This window comes from Vulpes lagopus, chromosome 3 (assembly GCF_018345385.1).
Source record: "Vulpes lagopus strain Blue_001 chromosome 3, ASM1834538v1, whole genome shotgun sequence".
Taxonomy (NCBI): domain Eukaryota; kingdom Metazoa; phylum Chordata; class Mammalia; order Carnivora; family Canidae; genus Vulpes; species Vulpes lagopus.
The window spans coordinates 110,172,709-110,195,816 of record NC_054826.1 but is presented as its reverse complement, the minus strand read 5'-3'; the positions used below and the strand labels follow the sequence as shown (position 1 = coordinate 110,195,816).

At 45.6% G+C, this 23,108-nt stretch overlaps 1 protein-coding gene across 10 annotated transcripts in view; it reads left to right on the top strand.

Moving 5' to 3' along the window:
* TNRC6A (trinucleotide repeat containing adaptor 6A) overlaps nucleotides 1–20,361 on the top strand; it is a 106,502-nt gene extending 86,141 nt beyond the window's left edge. For 8 of the 10 annotated variants that reach the window (XM_041749427.1, XM_041749422.1, XM_041749421.1 and 5 more), the window contains 7 exons: nucleotides 9,870–10,028; nucleotides 10,784–10,924; nucleotides 12,796–12,903; nucleotides 14,518–14,739; nucleotides 16,767–16,837; nucleotides 17,564–17,703; nucleotides 18,177–20,361. In XM_041749427.1, the coding sequence (XP_041605361.1) occupies nucleotides 9,870–10,028; nucleotides 10,784–10,924; nucleotides 12,796–12,903; nucleotides 14,518–14,739; nucleotides 16,767–16,837; nucleotides 17,564–17,703; nucleotides 18,177–18,552 (1,217 nt within the window). In that variant the 3' untranslated portion in view covers nucleotides 18,553–20,361. Of the gene's footprint in view, nucleotides 1–9,869; nucleotides 10,029–10,783; nucleotides 10,925–12,795; nucleotides 12,904–14,517; nucleotides 14,740–16,766; nucleotides 16,838–17,255; nucleotides 17,704–18,176 lie in introns of those variants that run through there. The other 2 variants (XR_005986861.1, XM_041749424.1) reach the window with 2 other exon arrangements.
* Nucleotides 20,362–23,108: the final 2,747 nt, after the last annotated feature.

Genomic DNA, 23,108 nt, shown 5'->3' with positions numbered 1-23,108 from the left:
AAAGGGCTTCACAGAGACTGCTGTGCCGAGTCTTCCACTTTATCACACAGAGAAGTAGAGAAAGAGGAGCAAAAACAGTATGTAGCATTTGAAACGTTCAAAAACAGAACAGTCTGATGGGTTCTGTTGTGTGGGCCTGTCACAGGTGAAGGGACAAAGAGGAAGGAGGAAGGCAAAACTAGGATAATAGGTATGGAGCAAATCGCAGACCACTTTATGCTGTAAGTCATTTAAAACTTGAAAGTGGTGGCTATCCAGGGGCAAAGACGACTCAAGGCAGTATGAGACAGAAGGCCATGGATGTGGAAGGAGTGCACCAGAATGAGCCTTAGAATTAAGGACAGGAGGGCTGGCTGTGTAACCTAACTCCTTGGGCAAGCATGGATAACATGACAGCTTGCAGGGAACATTGGTTGGGTGGGAGCATGAGAGTGTGGTTGTGCAGGTAACAGGGGGCGTAAATGTGGGAATCAGAGGCCTGGTGGGACAGATACTGAATGGATTTTAGGCTTGTTGGGCCTGGTATTTGGGGGATTGCCCAATACCCAGTAAGAAATTAGGAATAGAGGCCAGCACTCAAAGAAAAATCTGAGCTAGAATAAGGTTTGGTACTCATCAGAATGTTGAGGTCATGGACAGAGATACAGTTGCCCAGAGGGACAGAGCCCAGAAAGAACAAGGACAGCATCCTGGAGCCGTGCATGGTGAAAGGAGTGGCTGGAGAGATCAGATGTACAGAACTAGCAAAACATTTCCACCATATGGTTTTCTGTCTTCTCAGGTTAAAATGAATTTTCCCGTGTCTGCCTTGCATATCCAAGCCCGAGTTTCTTTGTAAAAATGACCTCTCCCTTTCCTTGCACTGCTGTGGTGGACGTTACCATCCCTCATGTGTTGTCCAGTGCTCAAGGTCCTGGCTGATGGCATGTCTTAATATACAACAGTCCTTGGGCAACATAGGTTTTGAAGTCAGATACACTTAGTATTCCATCCCAGTTCCTAAACTTCTTAAGCCATGGTGTTTACATCTACAAAAGGAAATGATACCTCCCAGAACTGTTGAGAGGACTGAACAAGGTAGCTCAGCTCTCCCTTGTTGCCTAGAACCTGGTGTGTAGTCATGGAGCAGCGGGTGCAGGCTTCCTGTAAGCAACCTGCTAATCTTGTTTGCTTTTGATTGACTTCAGTTAATAAAGTGGTTTTGTGTTTTATTTTGTCTTCTTTTTTAAACTTAGTATCAATCATCATTTTTAACTGTATTTTATTGCATACAGTTTTCTTTTGCACAAATCTATAATTCACTTAAATATTTTTATTACTGTATACATAGCAATTTGTTTATTTATTTATTTATTTATTTATTTATTTAAAGATTTTATTTACTTATTCATAGACACACAGAGAGGCAGAGACACAGACAGAGGGAGAAGCAGGCACCATGCAGGGAGCCTGAAGTGGGACTCGATCCTGGGTCTCCAGGATCACACCCCAGGCTGCAGGCGGCGCCAAACCGCTGTGCCACCGGGGCTGCCCATACATAGCAATTTAATGAATGCATTCTGGGAGTGTTCTCTGCAGAATACAGAGGAAGAGGTGAATACTTTTTCTCTTCAGTCTAGATCTCTGTCATATTTTTCCTCCTACCCCATTCTTCATTTACTTAATTGACATTTGAAAATTAGTCATTCTTTCTTTGTTTTTTATTGTTTTTAATTTATTTTATTTTTTAAGATTTTTTTTATTTATTCATGAGAGACACTGAGAGGCAGAGGCACAGGCAGAGGGAGAATTAGGCTCCACGCAGGGAGCCCTACATGGGACTTGATCCCGGGTCCCCAGGATCACACCCTGGGCCGAAGGCAGATGCTCAACTGCTGAGCCACCCAGGCGGCCCCATTTCTTTGTTTTTTAAAAGTATTTTTCTCAGATTCCTGGATGCTCAGTCAGTTAAGCATCCAGCTCTTGATTTCAGCTCACATCATGATCTCAGGGTTGTGGGATCAAGCCCCCTGTCAGGCTCTTCGCTCAGTGTGGGGTCGACTTGAGATTCTCTCCCTCTCCCACTACCCCTTCCACCAACTCCTGCTTGCTTGTCCACTCTCTCTAAAATCTTTAAAAAAATTTTTTTAAATACTTTTCTATTAAATTTTTAGGCATATTTTTCTATCAGTAATACAGATTACTTGATATTTACCTGTTCTCTCACCCCCAGAATGTTCTTGTTTTCTCTACTTTAGCAGGTGGCATAATTAATATTAGGTAACAAGGCCAGTAGTCTTCATTTCCTAGGTACTATTGATGTCTCCAGACTTTTATTTTATCCCCTTAAAATCAAGAATGTTTGATAGGATGTATTACTCTGTTTGGTTGCTTTTATTCTTTCTTTATGGTGGTATTTTTTCTTCTTTGTAAAAGTGACCTCAGAAATAATCCTTGAGCTGGTTGTGGTTTTGGTCTTCAGCTCCAGAAAGGACAGTTAGTTTGATACCGGTATGTAAAAGCCTTCTGAATTTCAAGTCTTAGAATGTTGGCTTTTTTAGGGACACTGGATCACTCAATCGGTTAAATATCCAACTCTTAATATTGGCTCAGGTCATGATCTCGGAGTTGTGAGATAAGCCCTGCATCGGGCTCTGTGCTGGGTGTGGAGTGTGCTTGAGATTCTCTCCCTTTGGCCCACTCGTACTAGCTCGATTTCTCTCAAGAAAAAAAAAAAAAAAAGGAGGGCACCTACCTGGATGTCTCAGTCAGTTGTCTGTCTCTAGCTCAGGTCATGATCCTGGGATCCCAGGATCCAGCCCCACATCAGGGTCCTTGCTCAGCAGGGAGTCTGCTTCTCCTTCTACCCCTTACCACTACCACTGCCTGTGCTCTCATGCTCTCTCTTTCAAATAAATAAAATCTTTAAAGGGATCCCTGGGTGGCGCAGTGGTTTAGCGCCTGCCTTTGGCCCAGGGCACGATCCTGGAGACTCGGGATCGAATCCCATGTCAGGCTCCCTGCATGGAGCCTGCTTCTCCCTCTGCCTGTGTCTCTGCCTCTCACTCTCTCTCTCTCTCTGACTATCATAAATAAATAAAATCTTTAAAAAATAAAAAAATAAAATCTTTAAAAAAGAATAAAAGGGGGGAATAATGGCCTTTTAAAAAAGCGCTTCAATCTTTTTTTTTTTTACTTTTTTTTTTTTTTTAAAGAAAATGCTTTTTCTTATAATGATAACCCTCCAGTTACTCTCACTTGCTCACCGAACTGCTCCTTTTTCATCAGTGGCTCCTCCTCTCTCCCCTTAGTATCTTTCTCTCTCCTGGCAGAGACTTAGAATCTTCTTGGGTTCACTCTTTGTTGGCTTTGTTTTCCCTTCTCCTAATATAAAATTAAACAGGGGCACCTGGGTGGCTCAGTGGTTGAGCATCTGCCTTTGGCTCAGGGCATGATGCCAGTGTCCTGGGATCAAGTCCCATGTTGGGCTCCCCACAAGGAGCGTACTTCTCCCTGTGCCTGTGTCTCTGCTTCTTTCTCTGTCTCTCATGAATAAATAAAAAAAAAAATGTTATCCTATTATGTTAATACTTTGGTGTAATTTTCCTTTTTCCCTTACAAAAAAAATTCACATCTAAGTGTATTCAGGAGGGCTCTCTCCCAAAGCTGCCAGCCCACATGTTACGTTTTGTTAGACCCTCACTATTTTGAAAGTCATCTTTTTGAACCAACATCTATGTAAACATTCAGGCAATTTCACATACAAATTCTGACTTCTCGCATCTCATTAGAAATACAGAGGTCTGGGAATCTCTGGGTGGCTCAGCTGTTTAACGCCTGCATTTGGTCCAGGGCATGATCCTGGAGTCCCGGGATCTAGTCCCAAGTCTGGCTCTCTGTATGGAGCCTGCTTCTTCCTCTGCATGTGTGTCTTTGCCTCTCTCTCTCTCTCTCTCTCTCTCTCTCTCTCTCTCATGAATAAATAAATAAATAAAATCTTTTAAAAAAAGAAAAAGTAAGAAAGAAAGAAATACAGAGGTCTGGCGGCCCCAGGCTCCAAAGCAGTACACACCCAGAGCAGAGTAGCCCATAGCCCATGCGCTTGCTCATTGTCCTCCCTATTGTCTTCTCTCCTCAGCTTAGTGCTGGTGTCATTTGTCTTTGCCCTTACTTGGGACTGTGGGGGGGGGGGGAGGGGGAGGGGGTTTGCTTCATTTCTCTTCTCACTCCCCTCACACCTGTGCCCCTCCTCTCTTTGGTGGAGAGAGATTTTCCTATAGTCCCTAACCGGGGAAATATTTCCCCATAGTGTTGTTTTTGTTTGGAGAAGGACCATGGCATTTTGCCTGTAACCGGCCTCCTCTGCTTCTTTATAAATGCTGAGCAGCCTTGCTGGCATTTGTGCTTCCCTGTTATAGATAAGAGGGGCTGTTATCCCCTAGCAGTAGAGCAGCATAGAGGTCATTGTTAAGAGGGGTGATGTAATAGTCATATTCAGGCTTATATCAGACATAAGCTGAGCCTGTGGGGAGGAGAGGCCTGTGGGGAAGGCCTTGGCTGGCATTGACCACTTGCAACACAATCTTAGGTGGGTTGTCTTTTTATCACCGTTTAGCTCTAGTAAGTTAATTTTGGAGCAAGAAGGAAGAGCAAGTGCAGGAGATCTTGTGTGTCAGAGGTGGCCAAGACCACTTCAAGTTCAGTGGTTTACCAGAAGAATTGACAGAACTCAGAAAAGCTGTAATACCCATGGTTATGAGTATTAATTACAGCAAAAGAATCAATTGAAAGTTAGCAGGGGAAAAAGACGCTTCGGGCACAGTCCAGGAGAAATTTCCTATTGTCCCCTCCCATTGGAGTTTCACAGACCTAATTCTCCAGCAGTGACGTATGAAACCACGTACAAAGTATTGCCGACCAAAGACGCTCTCCCAAGATTGATGTCCTGGGTTTCTACTGCGGCCAGTCATAATAGTCATCAAGCACCTGCACCAGTCAGTCCCCAATCCCCTGCAGACCTGTCAGAGGTCAGATAAAAACACAGTATGACCCAGGCCTTAGATAGACAGAAACAGGTGTTCACCAGAAGTCATGTTATTGCCATAAACGATCTGGTATGGCTGAGGCCCAGGGTCTGCAAAGGTACTCTTACCTGCAGGGTATTCTCTGGGCTTGGAGGAGTTAAGAGCCAGGCCTGAAAAGCTCTTTGTACACTAGACCTACTGTGCTAACCCCTTTACTGCACAACCCCCAGAGTAAAGAAAGCTAGATTTATTAAGGGAAATAGGGTGGAATGGAGGCAAGGACATCTGATCGGAAAATTGTGTACCACAGCAGGATTGGACTAAATTATCTGTGATGCTTTATGGTCCTGAGATTCTGCAACTAGAAGGCCATTTATAAAATCTTTTCCTGGGGATCCCTGGGTGGCTCGGCGGTTTAGTGCCTGCCTTTGGCCCAGGGCGCGATCCTGGAGTCCCGGGATCGAGTCCCACGTCGGGCTCCCGGCATGGAGCCTGCTTCTCCCTCCTCCTGTGACTCTGCCTCTCCCTCTCTCTCTCTCTCTCTCTCTCTCTCTATATATATATATATATATATATATATATATCATAAATAAATAAATCTTTAAAAAAAAAACCCTCCACAATTTCAGAAAAAAATAAAAACAGATACCACATTTTCAAAGAGTTTTTAAAGAGTCTATAGAGAAATAGAAGGCATCATAAAATAATGAAAAACTGGGACCAAATATATGTCAAATTGATAAATATAAATGGGCCAAGCTAATTTATTAAATATGAAAGAAATTCACATTGAATCATAAAGCAAAATCCAAATCTTTGCTGCATACAAGGGACCCAAAACAAAGTAATTCAGAAGGCTTTGCTGGTGTGCAAAAGAACGAACAAACCAAAACAACAACCATGGTAAGCAGAATTGTTAGGACTTTGTGATTTAAGATAATAGGGGAGCCAGGAGAGCCTCTTTGCTTTCTAACTTAAGCAACATCATATCTATTCCTCTGATTAATACCAAAAGGATATTTTTGTGACATTTGTTCCTTTCTGTTGGATTTTATCCTGAAACTTTATTTGACTAAACTTATCTTAAAGGTCAGTTTGCTGATTTGTGAACATTGGACTAATGATTATCAGAAATTGACGGTGAGATAGTCATGTGGCAGAAAGAACTTTGAACCCTAAATCAAACAAATCTGAATTCTAAGTCGAATTTGCCATTTGGTGGCATACCCATTTGGAATTTTTCTAAAGAATGGGAATGGTAGTTGACTCAGATGACAAAATGGCAAAATAAATATCCTGGATTTGAGAGCTAACTCTGCTACTTATTAGCTATTGGCAAATAACTTAACCTTTACCTTCTAAATGGGAATCTGGTGTAGTACCTCCTGTGGTGTCTTGATGATGAATAAGGCAACACCTGCAGAGCACTTAAGCACTAGGACAGTGTGGGACTCTACTACCCTTTACCTGGCCTGTCAGCATGGACTTCCTCTTAGTTACTGCCTTCGTGGTTGGCTCACAACACACCTGCCTTTTTTTTTTTTTTTTTTTTTTTTTAAGGATTCTATTTATTTATTCATGAGAGACATAGAGAGGCAGAGACCTAGGCAGAGGGAGAAGCAGGCTCCACGCAGGGAGCCTGATGTGGGACTCGATCCTGGGACTCCAGGATCATGCCCTGAGCCCAAGGCAGGCGCTCAACCACTGAGCCACCCAAGCATCCCAACACACTTGCCTCTTAAGACCACGGTGTGTCTCCAGTGCAAATCCAGGCCTGCTCGCTTCCAGCTACACCTGCCACCCATACAACCCTACCTTCCATTTTCTGCACCTCCTTCCATGCAGTGGTTAATAAAACATAACTGGACTGTAGCTGCCTTTATGTCCAGCCTATTTTCCTTGTTAATAAAGTGAAGTTTTAATAAGTAGAAGTGGATTTTATTTATTTATTTATTTATTTATTTATTTATTTATTTATTTATTTATTTATTTATTTATTACTGAAAGGGGGGAATACTTAGATCTCAGGTTCTTGCAGAAGAGTGAATCACTTAAAATTTGGCATCTGTGCTTGCTTACTGTGAATTACTTGCAACTGTTACTTTGTTCATACCCCACTCAGCTCCCAAGTGATTTTAATTCACTTTACAAAAAAGACACACTTTTCACTCAGATCAAAGTAAGTAGATAAGGAAGCAAGAGAAGAGAGGGGATGGAATTGGTGAAATAAGTGTGCCAAGTCAGGAATCGGTTGATGCCCACCAGCACTGGTGACATGAGGTCCTGTCAAAAGGCCAGCTCTGCTACCGGAAGAACTGATCCAGAAAGTGGGGCACTATGACTGCAACCAGGGGAGCCTTTGTCATGGAGTAAACAAGGCTAAAGCAACATTTAGGGCTCTCCTGTATTTTTCCAGACGCTCATAGCCAGAGCAGCCTTGTGTCTGTGATGAAGGCTTTTCCTCACACCTGTTTCAGAGCTGGCAGGAGTGGGTGGGTGTTGGTTTTCCTCTTCACCCTCTCTCCTCCTAACTAGCAAGCGTGCATCCTCACATTGGGTTATTGAAGCTAGCAGCTTAGTTCACATATAATGCAATTACCAGGATCCCTGGGTGGCGCAGCGGTTTGGCGCCTGCCTTTGGCCCAGGGCGCGATCCTGGAGACCCGGGATCGAATCCCACGTCGGGCTCCCGGTGCATGGAGCCTGCTTCTCCCTCTGCCTGTGTCTCTGCCTCTCTCTCTCACTGTGTGCCTATCATAAATAAATAAATAAATAATTAAAAAAAAAATAATGCAATTACCTTTTAAAAGTATGGCTCGGTGACTTTTAGTATCCTCTGAGTTGTGCGAGTTGAACATTTCCCCTGCCCCAGAAGAGCCCTGGAGGAGTTTCTCCTTGCACCGCCCCTTCCCTTCCCTCCCAGTCGTGCACAAGAACGAGTCTGTGTGCCGTGGATTTGCCTGTGCTGGACGATTCATGGCGGTGGAACCATATGTGATCCAGTCCTCTGTGATGGGCCTTTGTTGGTGTGGCATGATGTTCTCAGGGTTCATCTGCGTGCAAACATGTATGCGCGTTTGTTTTTACATTTGTATCGGACAGTGCCATATTTGGTTAATCCATTCATCCTGTGCTGGATATCTGGGTCTAAAAGATGTACTTGATTTCTTCCTTTCTCCGGCCTCCACACCCAATCCGTCTGTGAATGGTGCCCGTGCTCCTTCCACAGGGCACAGTTGGCTGCCTCGAGTTCTCTGCTGGCATGCCTTCAGTTCTCCATGCTGCAGCTGCGGTGATCTCAGGACAAATCAGGCGGTGTCACAATGTAAAGAACTCCTTGCTGGGTGCTCAAAGCCTTGCAGGAGGGGGTTGCAAAATCCGATGCCTTCAGGAACAGTCAGGTTTGGCAGGGCCTGGGGTAGCCAGAGCGCGCACTGCACACCTCAGGGTTCTGCTTCATGTTACTCACTCTCCTGGTGTTTGTCAGAACTTTATTTCAGGGATGCCTGGGGGCCTCAGTTAAGCATCTGCCTTTGGCTCAGGTCATGATCTCGGGGTCCTGGGATCAAGCCCCGAGTTGGGCTCTCTGCTCAGTGAGGAGCCTGCTTCTCCATCTCCTTCTGCCCTTTCCCCTGCTTATCCGTGCTCTTGGTGCGCGTACGCGCGCTCTCTCTCTTAAATAAATAAAATCTTAAAAAAAAAAAAATGGTCTTTCAGTTCCTCACACATGCCAAGCTGCTTTTCTCCTCAGGTCTTTGTGCAGGCTGTTCCTACTGCCCAGAGTCTCCTCCCTGGACCTTTCTTGCATGCCAGCGTGGCCCTCCCTCTGTTCCCTTTCCATCCTCTGTGTACCCACCAGGCTGTTGGTAGACTATGCTGTAGTGTGGCCCGGCCTCTTGGTCTGTGCCTCCACAGGACCAGCACATAGTGTGGCAGCCCAAGCTGTTCTGCAAGGGGGCGAGGGGGTGTTCGCTTGTGTAAAGCATTAATCATTTTAAGATGTGTTCAGAGATGAGTATGGAGGATAAATCGCCAGAAAACAAATGACCGTTTATAAGCAAGAGTAAGTTGTCTTTTTGTGGGATTGCACACTGAATTCAGTAACAGGTATCTTTACTGATTCCGTGTATAGTCACAAGGGTTGTGTGTATAGGTAGAAATGTAAACATCCTGATAAAGGATATTTGTTTTCGTTATATACAGCGGTCATAGCAGTTTCCTGGATTCTCAGATACCTCTCTGCCACTTACAGTGTTCTCCACCATAATTCTTTCTTTACCATAGCCGTGCTTCTTCCCTCCAATTCTCCTTATTCACCAACCTCCCAACAGCACACATCCCCCTGATAAGGAGTCCACTGTGCCTTTTTTTTTTTTTTTTTTTTTTTTTTAAATTCATGAGAGACAGACAGGCAGAGGGAGAAGCAGGCTCCACACAGGGAGCCCGACGTGGGACTCGATCCCAGGTCTCCAGGATCATGCCCTGGGCCGAAGGCAGCGCTAAACCGCCGAGCCACCCGGGCTGCCCCACTGTGCCTGTTTTTAATTCAGGCCAAAATACAAGTGTTTTAATGATTTGGAAATAAGTTTGTGCCTATACTCTGGTCACTTATTGATGATTATGGGCCCTGTTCTTCTCCTTAAAATAAAATTCACTTGATAATGTTCAGACCTCAGGACATAAGAGAACTAAAAGTGATTGAAGCCTGGAAGAATTCAGAGTTTTCTTTTCCCCTTGCCTTTTCACTCAATCTACAGAACACAGTTTCGGACCACAGATACAATACAGAGTGTTCTTGTGAAACTATAAGAAGTAAATTTGCTAGTGTATTTTGCCTCACATTGATTTTCATTTTTTTCTCTTTAGGTGCTATTTCAAGTGGTTTCAGGCTGGAAGAGTCTCCATTTGTTCCCTATGACTTTATGAACAGCAGTACTTCTCCAGCCAGCCCTCCGGGTTCAATAGGAGATGGCTGGCCACGTGCCAAATCGCCTAACGGCTCTAGCAGTGTTAACTGGCCACCAGGTAAAAGGCTGACGGCTTCTATCACAGTGCTTTGTTTCCATTGTGATTTCCTTATCTCTAGATGTTCTAGTGAAGTAGCCCAGTTCTGGCAGATTGGACTGACTTCTGCTAAGGGTGGGAAAAGTGCACACATGACGCATGGAAAGCTCAGCATTGAGTCTCGGGTAGAGGAGCCAGTCTGGTGTGTAACCAGGCAGTGAAGGGGGATTGAGCCTCACTGGCCGGTGTAAGGAAGAGCATACAGCCTTTGTTCAGTGTTCCTCTTCATCTGCGTCAGGGGACTAACTTGATGGTGTTTCATCCTGACTGAGGCATTATGAAAAATGCACTTACAGTCTTCCTTTCTGTTTACATTGCTGTAGCTCATAATCTAATAAAGCACTTTAAAATGTTACCGTTTAGGAGCAGCTGGCTGGCTCAGTCTGTAGAGCATACAGCTCTTGATCTCCAGGTTGTGAGTTTGAGTTTCATATTGGGTGTACAGTTTACTTAAAAATAAAATTTAAAAATAAAACGTTACAGTCTAAAAACATATAAACACAGATGATTTCACTTGCAAAAATATGCAAGTTTTTCATAAATAGCCCCTTATGTTACACTAATCATAGTACTGAATCAACCTTTTAGAGTGTTAGTATTAACTGGAAAATACTTAAGAATTGCATAGACATTAGGAATATAATTTTTAGATGTTTAATAATGGATTTTTTTAAGTGATGATTAAGCCTGAACTAATTTTAAGTTTTTGTTTCCAGAATTTCGCCCTGGTGAACCATGGAAAGGTTATCCAAACATTGACCCTGAAACTGACCCTTACGTCACTCCTGGCAGTGTCATAAACAATCTTTCAATTAATACTGTGCGGGAAGTTGACCACCTCAGGGACAGGAACAGTGGTACGTAGGCGGGTACAAATCAGAATTTCTGAATGATGCTAGATGACATGGTTTAAGAATGGCTCAAGGCAGATGTGAAACTTTCAGCCTGTCATAGCACCTGACATCCAATGGAATCATGAAAATGAAAAGTGGATTCTCAGTTTTCCTATAGGTGACTCTTTGCCACTTTAAAAATGAGGAGGATTTATTATCACTAGATATGATAAACACATAGGTTTACTTAAAACAAAGGACCAACAAATATTTGTCTTCCAGGAATTATAGTAGCAACTGAAAGGTCGTTCCCTACCTTATAGCAAGTTTCAAGTTTCAGTATTGTATTAAGAAATGGATGTTTCTAAAGATTAAAAAGATTCAGGTAGTCTTCATTTATATAAAGAATATTATTATTCATTTATACACTGTGGTTGTTAAAGGACTTTTGTGTGAAGAAGCAATTTAGCTTTGTCTCTCTGAAAGTGAGTTTTTTGTTTTTTGTGGGGTTTTTTTTTCTTTTTTTAAGATTTTATTTATTGATTGATGAGAGATGCAGAGACACAGGCAGAGGGAGAGGCAGGCTCGGCTCCATGCAGGGAGCCCAACATGGGACTCGATTCCGGGTCTCCAGGATCACACCCTGGGCCGAAGACAGATGCTCAACTGCTGAGCCACCCAGGCTTGCCCGAAAGTGAAAATTAAGACCAGTTGAAGAGTCCCTCCAGTCCAGATGCACTTTTTAATAAGTTATCAAATAAAATCATCCTACTACCTACCATATGGGGATTCCTCACTCCAGAGTAGAGTATTCTGTGTGTGCACCAGAAGGAAGGTGAATGGAGTGAAAGAAAATATTTTCTGATTCTGTTCAAAACCTACACCCGCCTGTTCCTCTAAACCGTTCATAACAAGGTATAAAATGCTGTTTTACATTAAATGAATGACATTTTGTTAGTGGGTGTTTGCCCTATCACAGTGTAAGGAAAGAATCCTCCTCATTCTAAAATGACTGAATTTAACAGACAACTATGCAGAAGTAGTTAAAGTACCCTTTGCTTTCCCAGCAAAACAGTGGGGACAGAGCCAAGGGTAGAGCCTCACACAGCCTTGTATGTAGTTGATAGAAGAATCAGGCAGAAGAAAAAAAAAAAAAAAAGAATCAGGCAGCATGCAGAAACCGACTTCTTCCGTGTTTGTGGAAGATTGTTAGGAGAGTTTAGATCTGATGTTAGAAGAAGTGAACCATTGAAGGTTTTGAGAAGTCTTGCCATTGAGGGCAGGTGGTCTGATGGTGGTGGGCAAAAGGGATGGAGTGGGAAGCCAGAATGGAGCTGTTACAGATCCAGATGACAGTCCAGCCTGGGGCGAGAATGATGATCAACCAAGGGGTGGGGGGGAGTCAAAAATAAGGGGAAAGCCTGGGTTTGTGAGGCTGCTGGGGGGGGCGACAGAGGGTGAGGGCGTGCTGGTGCTAGTGCCAGGGTGCTCTGGGCGTGGGGGTTCTGGTAAGATGTCGCTGTAGTTCAGACAGGGCTTGGGGGCAGGAGGAACTAGCCCTCCTTTTGGAGCCCAGATTGGTACTGAGAGCCAGCATTGTCTCAGAGTGTCACCGTGGAGTGCCTTCTCACAGGTAGTTCCGAGAGTCAGGCAGGGGAGGGAAGATGCCTCCCTGAGCCACCCCAAGTCAGAATGATGAGCAGGCCCTTTGGGTGCACTGCTGTGAAGGCAGGTAGGCAGGTGCAGCCTTGGGCACCGTCCCTGGGTCCCAGCATCCATTTCTTTCCTTGTGACCTTACTGTTACATTGAAGCCTCACTGGATGCTTCTGCTTATTCTTCAAGTTGCCATGTCCCTTGTTCTGGGGCTGACTAATTGGGCTCTTCCCCCACGTAGGGTCATCCTCATCCTTGAACACCACGCTGCCTTCAACTAGTGCCTGGTCATCCATTCGTGCCTCCAACTACAACGTTCCCCTCAGCAGTACAGCACAAAGCACTTCAGGTGGGCCTTGTCCTGGGCTTGCCAAGGAATGGGGGAGCCAGCACCTGGGGCTGGGGTTGGGGCTGGGGCTATTGTGTGGAACTCTCCTCTAACTAGCTGAAGTCTTCTCGGGGAGGCAGGAGAATATATTCCCGAGCCTGGGAAAGTACTTGTGACACTATTTGTCCCTTATTAAAGTTGACTATATTTTCTAAAACAACCCACTTTCGCTGAGCCAGTCTTGCTATCATCCAAGAGCCAGCTCAATTAAATGCAATTTCATGTGAAGCAGTTCTCAAAAGTAGCAGCTTTTATTTTTGTACTTTCCAAACCTTTGCAGACTGATACTTCTGTAAAGTATAGTAAACCTGAACTTGGAATTGTTAGAAAGCGATCCCTAATTGGGGGCCTCTGGCAATGGCAGACCATTGTCCGTTTACAGGCGCTCGCTCTGAATTTCTGTACATATTCTGTCCCAGACCAGTGAGAACCTGCGTAGTGACCAGTCTTCCGACCACGCTTTGACTCACTCTGATTTAAAGGATTTGCACTTTAAAAATCAAGTAGAAAAGTAGTGGACAGTGACAGAAGTGATAAAATTTTCCATGCACTTCTGCCCTCTCGTGGTTTTTTTAGAATTATCTTCAAATAGTTTACTGTGGGCCTGATCACTGCACACCCCCACCACCATGAGGCAGCACACATCAGGAGTGAGCTTTCTTTTTATCTATTTATTTATGTATTTATTTATTTATTTTTAATTTATTTTTAATTTATTTGTTTGTTTGTTTATTTATGAATGATAGTCACACAGAGAGAGAGAGAGGCAGAGACACAGGCAGAGGGAGAAGCAGGCTCCATGCACCGGGAGCCCGACGTGGGATTCGATCCCGGGTCTCCAGGATCGTGTCCCGGGCCAAAGGCAGGCGCCAAACCACTGCGCCACCCAGGGATCCCTCTTTTTTGTTTTTTGTTTTTTTTTTTATTTGTTTGTTTTTTAACGCCAGACAGGCCTGAGTTTGAATCCTGGCTGTGCATGGTACCCATAGGCAAGTTGCTTAAGCTCTCTGATCCTAGGTAGAATGTGTGTCAGGATTAGAGGTAGTATGTACCTCGTGCCCAGCAGCCTGGGGCTCGGCACAGAGAGGCACCTGGTGAACGTCTGCTTTGATGACTCCTTGAGCTGGGACTACTTTTGTGGCCCTTTTTCCCGTGTGCAAACCAGAGTGTTCTAAAATCTATTTAATGACCTGTGTGACGATCTCGAGTGACTCAGAGTCATAAAGGTAAGGAGTTCCCAGTTGGTGTCTTAGGGCAATTGAAAGCAGTGTTTTTTTGTTTTGTTTTGATTTCGATTACAGTACGGGTTTGTACACTGAGCTAAGAATTTCATAAGTCTTGAAATTATTAATAACAGGCAACTGGTTTGAGTATTTTGAGTAAGGGAGTAGTTCCCTTTTGGCTTTTGTGGGGTTTTTTGGCAGTTTAGTTTGACTTGGGGATTTTTTAACAGAGTTCTTTTTGGCTGATTTGCTTTTCTTGGGAGAATGAGTGCTATCATTTAAATTTTCTCTTTTCTAAAAGCATTATCTCCACCCCCTCCCCCCCCCTGTGTTTTTTTTTCCCCGTGAGTAGCCAGAAATAGTGATTCCAAATTGACATGGTCTCCTGGTTCAGTTACAAACACCTCTCTGGCTCATGAGCTGTGGAAGGTCCCTTTACCACCTAAAAACATCACTGCTCCGTCCCGCCCACCTCCGGGACTCACTGGTCAGAAGCCACCCTTGTCTACGTGGGATAACTCTCCCCTTCGTGTAGGTGGAGGATGGGGAAATTCTGACGCCAGGTACACCCCAGGTAAGACAAACATGCTTCCTGGGATGGTTTCTTATGGTTTATTTGCTGAACAGGAACCAGTACCCACAGTTGAATCTAACAGAGACCTGTGCATTACCCACTGTGAAATAGGATTTGAATTTAAACAGACATGCAACTCCCAGCGCAGTGCCATCTTCTAAAATTTCTAGGTCTTTGTCTTAAATTTTACTTAAAATCGTACCTGGTTTGCTTAAGAACATTTAGCCAAAGACCTACAACAATGTTAAGGAATGGACGTCTTGTTTCTCTCAGAAGTTCTCCGGAGTGTGTCTGAGAACATATGCTTACTTCCTGCTCGTGGCAGGTGTGGAAAGGCTGGGGCAGGTGGGAGCCGCCCAGCAGGGCTGTGAGGAAGGAGGCCTGTGTGGGTGGAAGCTTGGCCTGTGTACTGAGGATGGTCGTAACATGTATTGTTTCAAGAGGGACATGTAAGCATGAAGGAGGGTACTGGTAGTTAACCACACAGGGCCACCAGGCATAAGCCACACAGTCCCAGGAATACCACCACCCATTTCCCCTCCCTTCCTGCTCCTCCTCTACATGACTAGCACTGGATTTGGACTGGCATTGTGTCCCTGCCCTGATGTACGTGTGCTGCAGTTTTAATTACATGAAAGGATCCAAGCTACTAAATGCATATGAATGTAGTTGGTGTCCTATGTGAGTGGTTCTTTCAAGCCACAGGCATTTCCAAGTGCCAGCTAAGTAACTGGTAGTAGTACACAGTGATGGAGGATAATAAAGTGGCCTAGAAGTGCCCTGCTCAGGAGGGTTGGTGGAACCAAGTAAAGGTAGGCCAGACAAAGCAGAGGGGACATGTGTGCCAAGGTGCGAGTGGCCCAGGAAAGCTCTGGTGCTCCTTGTTGGAGTTGTTAGAGACTTGAGGGTGAGATGACTCAGTGCAGGAAGAGATGAGTAGGCAGGGGCTGTGTCACAGAGCTGTCTTCCTAAGGCACACTGTAGTGTTGGTGGGGTACCTCATACTCCTAGGAATGATTGGGTCATAAAGTTCTGCTGTCAGGAGCACGAGTGCCTTGGGGCAGAGCAGTAAGGCCGATGTTGGAGCTCCTCTGGAGCCCAGACAGAAACAGAAATGTCTGGGCTATTGCAAGCTTGCTCTTTCTGATTGAAGGACAGTGGACACATCATTACAGTGGTTTCAGACATATGACATATGCAGCAAGTCTGCACCGATGCTGCACTCGCCACACATGGAGCTATCCTCTGCCCCACACACTATACCAGTACCACTGACTGTATTCTCGACACTGAACCTTTCCTCTGGGGTCTTAGTCATTCCATAACCGGAAGTCTGTACCTCCCTCTTCCCCTTCCCGTTTTGCCCACCACCCACCCCTACCGCAGCAACCATCAGTTTGTTCTCTGTATTTATAGGTCTGATTCAGCTTTGTTTTTTTGTTTTGTTTTTTAAAATCCATATACAAGTAAAATCGTATGGTATTTGTCTTTCTGTGACGTATTTCAGCACAATACTTTCCAGGTCCGTCCATGTTGTCACACATGGCAGGGTCTCATCCTTTCTTGTAGCTGAGTAATACTCCATCCTGTATACACACCACGTTGTCCTTAGCCTTTTGTCTATTGATGGGCACTGATAGCAAGCTTTGAAATCCCCCGTAAGACATGCATGCAGGGTCACCAGACAATACCTTCGATAATCAGAAACTGGGGTCTTTCCCCAGAGGGTGTCATTTTTAAATAGTGTGAGCTTTATAAATAGAAAGATCAAAAAGCATGTGGTGCAGTGAGCTGCGGGCTGTCTGAGCTCAGTGCCCAGAGGCAGAGCTACCTGCCCCAAGAAGTAAAGCGTGGTCAGAGCTGGAGCAAGGGGCCCTCTGAGCCGAGAGAAGAAGACCCCACAGGGAAGGGGAGGGGGCCAGGGGCCAGGTGGCCCTGCAGAGCTGTCACCTGACGGGGATGTGCATGTCCTCAGTGTCACTGAGGCCACAGCCTTGGAAAACTGACCTGGCCTTGTTTGTCCTCAGGTTCCAGTTGGGGTGAGAGCAGCTCAGGGAGAATAACAAATTGGCTTGTTCTAAAGAACCTCACACCTCAGGTAAGCAAGCCGGCGTCCTGGCCAGTAGACGTGCGCCAGGTGCACCGCAGCAGGTCCCAGTGTTGCTGAGCTGAGGCCGAGTAGACTCCAGGCTGGGCAGAGGAAGGAGTGATGAGGATGGTCCTCGGAGGCCTCAGGCGGGCTGCGGTCCCACCCGTGTTTGTTTACCCTGTAGAACGTGCACCGAGCCAAGCGAAATAGATCCCCAGTCTGGCTCCAGAGCCTCTGATGGAGCAGATCCGGGCTAAGATCGGGGTCTGCACCCTCCTGAAGGCACTCAGATCATTGTGATGCAGGCGGTCCTGGTACTGCTCTTGAGAAACCCTGGTCTGCTCTTCTGGATGGGAACATCTCCTTAGGCCCCGGACCACCCCTCCTCTGGAGGCTGGATGTTAAGAGCCCGCCCCTCCTCTCCCAGGGAGCAGTGCCTTGATGAATCCTGTCCTCAGGGCAGGGAAGAGAGAAGACATGAAGCCACAGCAGGGGCATGGCTAACTAAGGAAGTGGGGATCTGGGGAATGTCCAGGAGTCTAGAGGCCACAGAGGTATGGCTCTGGGACCAGTGGAGGTGGGGAGGGGGGCACCGTACCCCATCCCGGCAGTGAGCCCCAGTGAAGAATGGCAGCAGGAGTGAAGAGCCTCGGGCAGGAAAGAGAGGACGATGTCCCCGGATGGTCCTCGTGGCAGCTCATCTAACTGGCGGCCCCCTCATGCTCTGTTTCCTAGATTGACGGCTCAACTCTGCGTACTCTGTGCATGCAGCATGGCCCACTGATAACATTCCACCTGAACCTCCCACATGGAAATGCTTTGGTCCGTTACAGTTCAAAAGAAGAGGTAGTGAAGGCACAAAAGTCTCTGCACATGTAAGTTGGCCATCCGGTGTGTGACACTTGGAAAATGCCCTCCTGATGAGTAGAGTGTGGGGTTCCCTTGTGTATGGAAGGACAGCTGGTGGCACTGTGTGTCCTCTCCGGGCCAGCGCGTGGGGTCCCGCGGTGAAAGGGCATTGTAAGGCAGCGACCTCGCCTCTATCTTGGGTTCTAAGGTCAGTACTCCTAAGGTGAAGCATCACCCCTCAAACTGGCCTTAGGAAATCTCTTAAATCACCTGTAGGAGGCAAAAGGCCTTAATCTAGCTGGATACCACCACCATACACACGGGGCAGGTTTTGCTCCGGGCTCCGGAGAGCCCTGCGGTGGGCATGTCACCACCACCCCACCCCCCACCATCCTCCTCGCCTTTTGAGCAGAAGCTGAGTGCTCCTCTCACTTCGAGTCAGTCAGATCTTCCAGATCCCCTGAGTCTTCACCGCGCCCCCTGTGTCTCTTCCCTCCAGGTGTGTATTGGGGAACACTACTATTCTTGCTGAGTTTGCCAGTGAAGAGGAGATCAGCCGTTTCTTTGCACAAAGTCAGTCTCTGACCCCTTCTCCCGGCTGGCAGTCTCTCGGGTCCAGCCAGAGCCGGCTGGGCTCCCTCGACTGTTCCCACTCGTTCTCCAGCCGGACCGATCTCAATCACTGGAATGGTGCTGGGCTGTCGGGAACTAACTGTGGAGACCTTCACGGCACTTCACTCTGGGGGACCCCACATTATTCCACAAGCCTGTGGGGTCCTCCCAGCAGCAGCGACCCCCGGGGAATTAGCAGCCCATCCCCCATTAATGCTTTTCTTTCTGTTGACCACCTGGGTGGGGGTGGAGAGTCCATGTAACGTGTAGATGTAGACTCACGAACTGTGACCTCAAGAAGCGAAAGAAAGGAGCACTAAGTTGGGCTCGCCGCCTGCAGCCAGGGGCCACCTGTGGGAACAGCTCTTCTCTGCACATTTTCCACTTTGTTTTCCCTGAAACATATCAGTTTGAATACTTGAATCATGCAGGCCAATATTATAATGTGAAAAGGTATCTATCTATTTACACTCCCAAATAGCGCCATACATGCTAAACCGTATAGAATGAGCTCACTTGTGTATATTCATCATGTTTAGCTTTTGGGTTCTTTTTTTCACCACCACCCCCCCCTTCCCTGTTTCCCTCCACATCCCTCCCTCCCTTTTTTCCTTCCTCTCTTTCTTTTTTCTTCTTTCTTTCTTTCTTTCTTTCTTTCTTTCTTTCTTTCTTTCTTTCTCTCTCTCTCTCTTTTTTTTTTTTTTTGCAAAACCATTTTTTTGGGCTGATAATGTATGAGCTTTTAACTTTGCACTGAATGATGTTCTCTCGTCTAATCGGCAATATGGGGGGGCAGCTGTTCCAGTGTAAATGTTTACTCAAGGATGTTCTTAAAGGTGTGCGCTCTCTACTATGCCTTGATGTTTGCCTACCTTACTGTGGTGTCGTGGAGTTTAAAAGACCGAGTTCTGATGCTGACTTAGGACTATAAATGAAAGTATTGCACCAGTGTTTTCATGTTATAAAACTAAAGAATTTCGCTCTGCAGTTTGAAAAACTGTGGCCACAGCTGTGACTTGCAGCCCCCCTGCCACCCAGGACGGGCCCTGCACTTTGAATAGGCTTTCCATTTTGTTTTGAAGGTTCCCATGGTGAACCTTCTTGTTTACAGATTTTTTTGTTTGTTTTTTGAGAAAAAAAAAATGTTTACTCTTCCATCATTTAAAAAAAATTTAAAAGACAAAAAAAAAAAAAAAACAATGGAGGATGATTTACAAGATGCTTTCTATCTCTGGGAAAAAGGAGCAGCATTTGGCCATGTTCTTTTGTTTTCTATTCCTGTCCTAAATCCAAGAGCATGGTTCTCAGGAAAACCAGTTCCCCAGTTAGGAAAAAAAAATTAAAAAATAAAAAAATAAAAAAAAATAACTCCTTGTAGTTTCTTATAGGAAAAACAAAACCCCAACTTTTAGCACTGATACTACATATTGCTCTGTTAAAGAATTTTCTCTGCCAAAAAACAAAACAAAACAAAAAAAAAACACAAAAAAAAAACAAAAAAAACCCACAAAAAATCGCTTAAAGCTGGAGTTGACATTCTGCTTTCAGATGCTGTCTTTTTATTAGTGAGTGATGATGGTTTGCTAATAATAGGTGATAATTTTTTGTAACCCCATCAAGTGGCTCTCTCTGTTTCTGCTCTCTTGTGACTGTGTTAATGTTGAACTGTTGTACCTTAAAGCCGAAATCAGTAACTATGCATACTGTAGCCAAGGTATTGGGCTTACAGAATTGTTCGTTGTATAAAGAAAATTTTAAATGTTGTTGCAAACTAACGAGTTACACCATTTTTAAACTTACTTTCTCCTCGTCCCCTTTTTTTGCCCACAAATGGTATTATAATGCTTGCTTAGTCAAAGAAGACGGGCCAAACAAGGGTAAACATTTTAACAGCGCAGAATTTGCCATCATTTCATTGCCTTGATCTAACTGTTTGTGTCCTAAGATGCAAAAGAAGTCAGTGGCTTTTAACTGTTTACAAATAGAATGTGATTGTAAAATGTACAGTTTGGTTGTGTTTGAATTATGAAATCCCTTCCGATATAATAAACCATGACTTTTTGGCTGCTCAACATTAATTGTCTCTTTTTTGTGAATTTCTTTGTACGCTCTTTTTTACAATGAACGTTTCAACGTTGCTGTTTATGAGGGTCCTCATAGAGCAACCGAGTACAAATCTAAGCAAATATTTGAACATTCTATCTGAACTTCTCCACAATTTCACCCTGAAATAATGTGAGAACAATGGGAAACTGTAGCTTGCTCCTTCCTACCCTCTCTGAGCATCTTTGGGATCTTGTTGCTCAAAGCTCTCCTGTGACTTCATCTCCCCCACCATTTGTGCCCATCTCAAGCCTCAGCAAGAGACCATTTGGAACATGAAGCTTAATGACTTGCCAGTGTTCTAGTGTTAAACTCTCATACCTCTGTTACAAATGAGAAATGCCACAACCTGGACTGGCCTTCCTCCCCCCTTCACGGCCCTCTCCTGACCGCAGGAGCTCTGGGGCAAAACCTGTGTGTGTATTCCAGTGTATGACTTCAAACCATGCTCCGGCTTGCCAGGTGTGAGCTAATGTCGGACACCTTCCTACAAGCAAATGTTGTTCAATGCATTCAATGTATATTGACTTCCATACTGGTTTTTCCAAAAACCAAAGGTAGCTTTGAAAAACCACGTTTGGAAATGTTTGGAACGTTAAGCTGATTGACCTTTTGGGGCTTTGAGTAGTATATAATTGAATTCATAACTGCGTTAATTGTATTGTTAAAAGTGTTTGGGAGTTTTTTGCGCTTGTTATGTGGAAATAAAGTGTTTGATTTAAAAAATTTAACAAGTGGTTTTGGTTTTTGCCTAGTCCTTAAATCATTACAACTCTTCCCCAAGCGACGTGTCACTCAGTCTATCATAACCTCTCAGCTACTCAGGCCCCAAGTCCAGGCCATAGTTCTGATCTTGACCTGCGCCTGGCCAAATGGCCTTGAGTCACTGGCGGCCTGCAGGGGGCGGTCTAAGCACTTTAACACATCAGGTTATGCATTATTCCCGAGGGTGGCGTGTGGCTTCTGTGGCTTCTGTGTCCCTGGACGAGTGCTTGGGCTGTGTGCTGGGCTTGGGGCATCCGGAGCTGCCCTGCATCGCTACCTGGCTTGGCTTACACCCCTGCTCGCTGTGCCTACAAGAGCAGGCACCTCCACCCCCACCCACACCATTCCCGCTTGCAACAGCAGATTTGTCATCCCCCCTCCAGTCAGTATGTTGAGGCACTGGGCCAGGCCACCACTGGTGACTGAGCTCTTGCTCACCTGGATAAGCCATGTGCTCAGACACCTAGTAGGTGCTGAATAAATACTGAAAGGAAGGGCGCCTGGGTGGCTCAATCAGTTAAGTGTCTGCCTTTGGCTCAGGTCATACCAAGGGTCCTGGGATCGAGTTCCACCTTGGGGTCCCTGCTTAGCAGAGAGCCTGCTCTTGTTCTCCCTCTGCTCTCCCCCCCCCCCTTCATTTATTCTCTCTCTCTCTAATAAATAAAATACTGGAAGGAATAACATAACACCCTGTTGACATTTGAGAACCAAAAATTCTGGTAGTGCTACTTCTTGAACTGGGTGCACCTGGGGGAATCGAAGTTCTTGACAGGTGAGGGGTCAAATCCAAGTCAAAGGGCATGGAGAGAATAGCGTGAAGACCAGGAATTAGGATGAAGCAGATGTTTGGATCAACAACAAATGAAGGTCGCACTAAGCAAATTAGCCCACTGTTGGGTTAAACGGCCATTCCAAGCATTGGAGCATTGGTCTTCCCCCTTCTCCAGAGCTTAGATCTTTTCCTGCAGAGCCTTTGATTTCAGATGCAGGCAGTGGGGTCACCGAGCCAGAGCCAGAATCACAACCCCAGTGAGCTTTGGGGGTCCCATCCAGACACCCAGCCTCTGGGCCTGGCAGGACTTCCTCTGAGCAGGCATGTACATGGTCATGGGGAAGGGGGAATGATGGTGATGGTAAGTCCAGGGTCCTGCACATACCGGGTGCTTCGAACTCATTTTCTCCTTTGACCTTCAGAGCCCCCAGCCTGGCCCTAGAACGGGAGACCGTCCTAGCGCAGTGGCTCTCAGATTGCCCACCAACACACCCCTAAAGGTGTTTTTTTTTTTTTTTAAGATTTTATTTATTCATCAATGAGAGAGAAGCAAAGACATAGGCAGAGGGGGGAAAGCAGGCTCCCTGCGGGGAACCTGAGGTGGGACTTGATCCCAGGACTGTGGGATCGTGGCCTGAGCTGAAGGCAGATGCTCAACTACTGATCCACCCAGGCATCCCCACACCCCTAAAGTTTTGGGGAGGGGATTGTTTTTTGAAGATTTTATTTATTTATTCATGAGAGACACACAGAGAGAGGCAGAGACACAGGCAGAGGGAGAAGCAGGCTCCATGCAGGGAGCCCAACATGGGACTGGATCCCCGGTCTCCAGGATCACGCCCTGGACTGAAGGTGGCGCTAAACCACTGAGCCACCTGGGCTGCCCCACACACCCCTAAAGTTAAGTAGAGGATGGAGGAATGTGTATTTCCTTGGGATTGGGGGACAGCATTTTTAAGCTCTGCATTTTATTTTTTTTTTTTAATTTTATTTTTTCATGATAGTCACAGAGAGAGAGAGAGAGAGGCAGAGACATAGGCAGAGGGAGAAGCAGGCTCCATATAGGGAGCCTGATGTGGGATTCGATCCCGGGTCTCCAGGATCGCGCCCTGGGCCAAAGACAGGCGCTAAACCACTGCGCCACCCAGGGATCCCTAAGCTCTGCATTTTAGAGTTAAA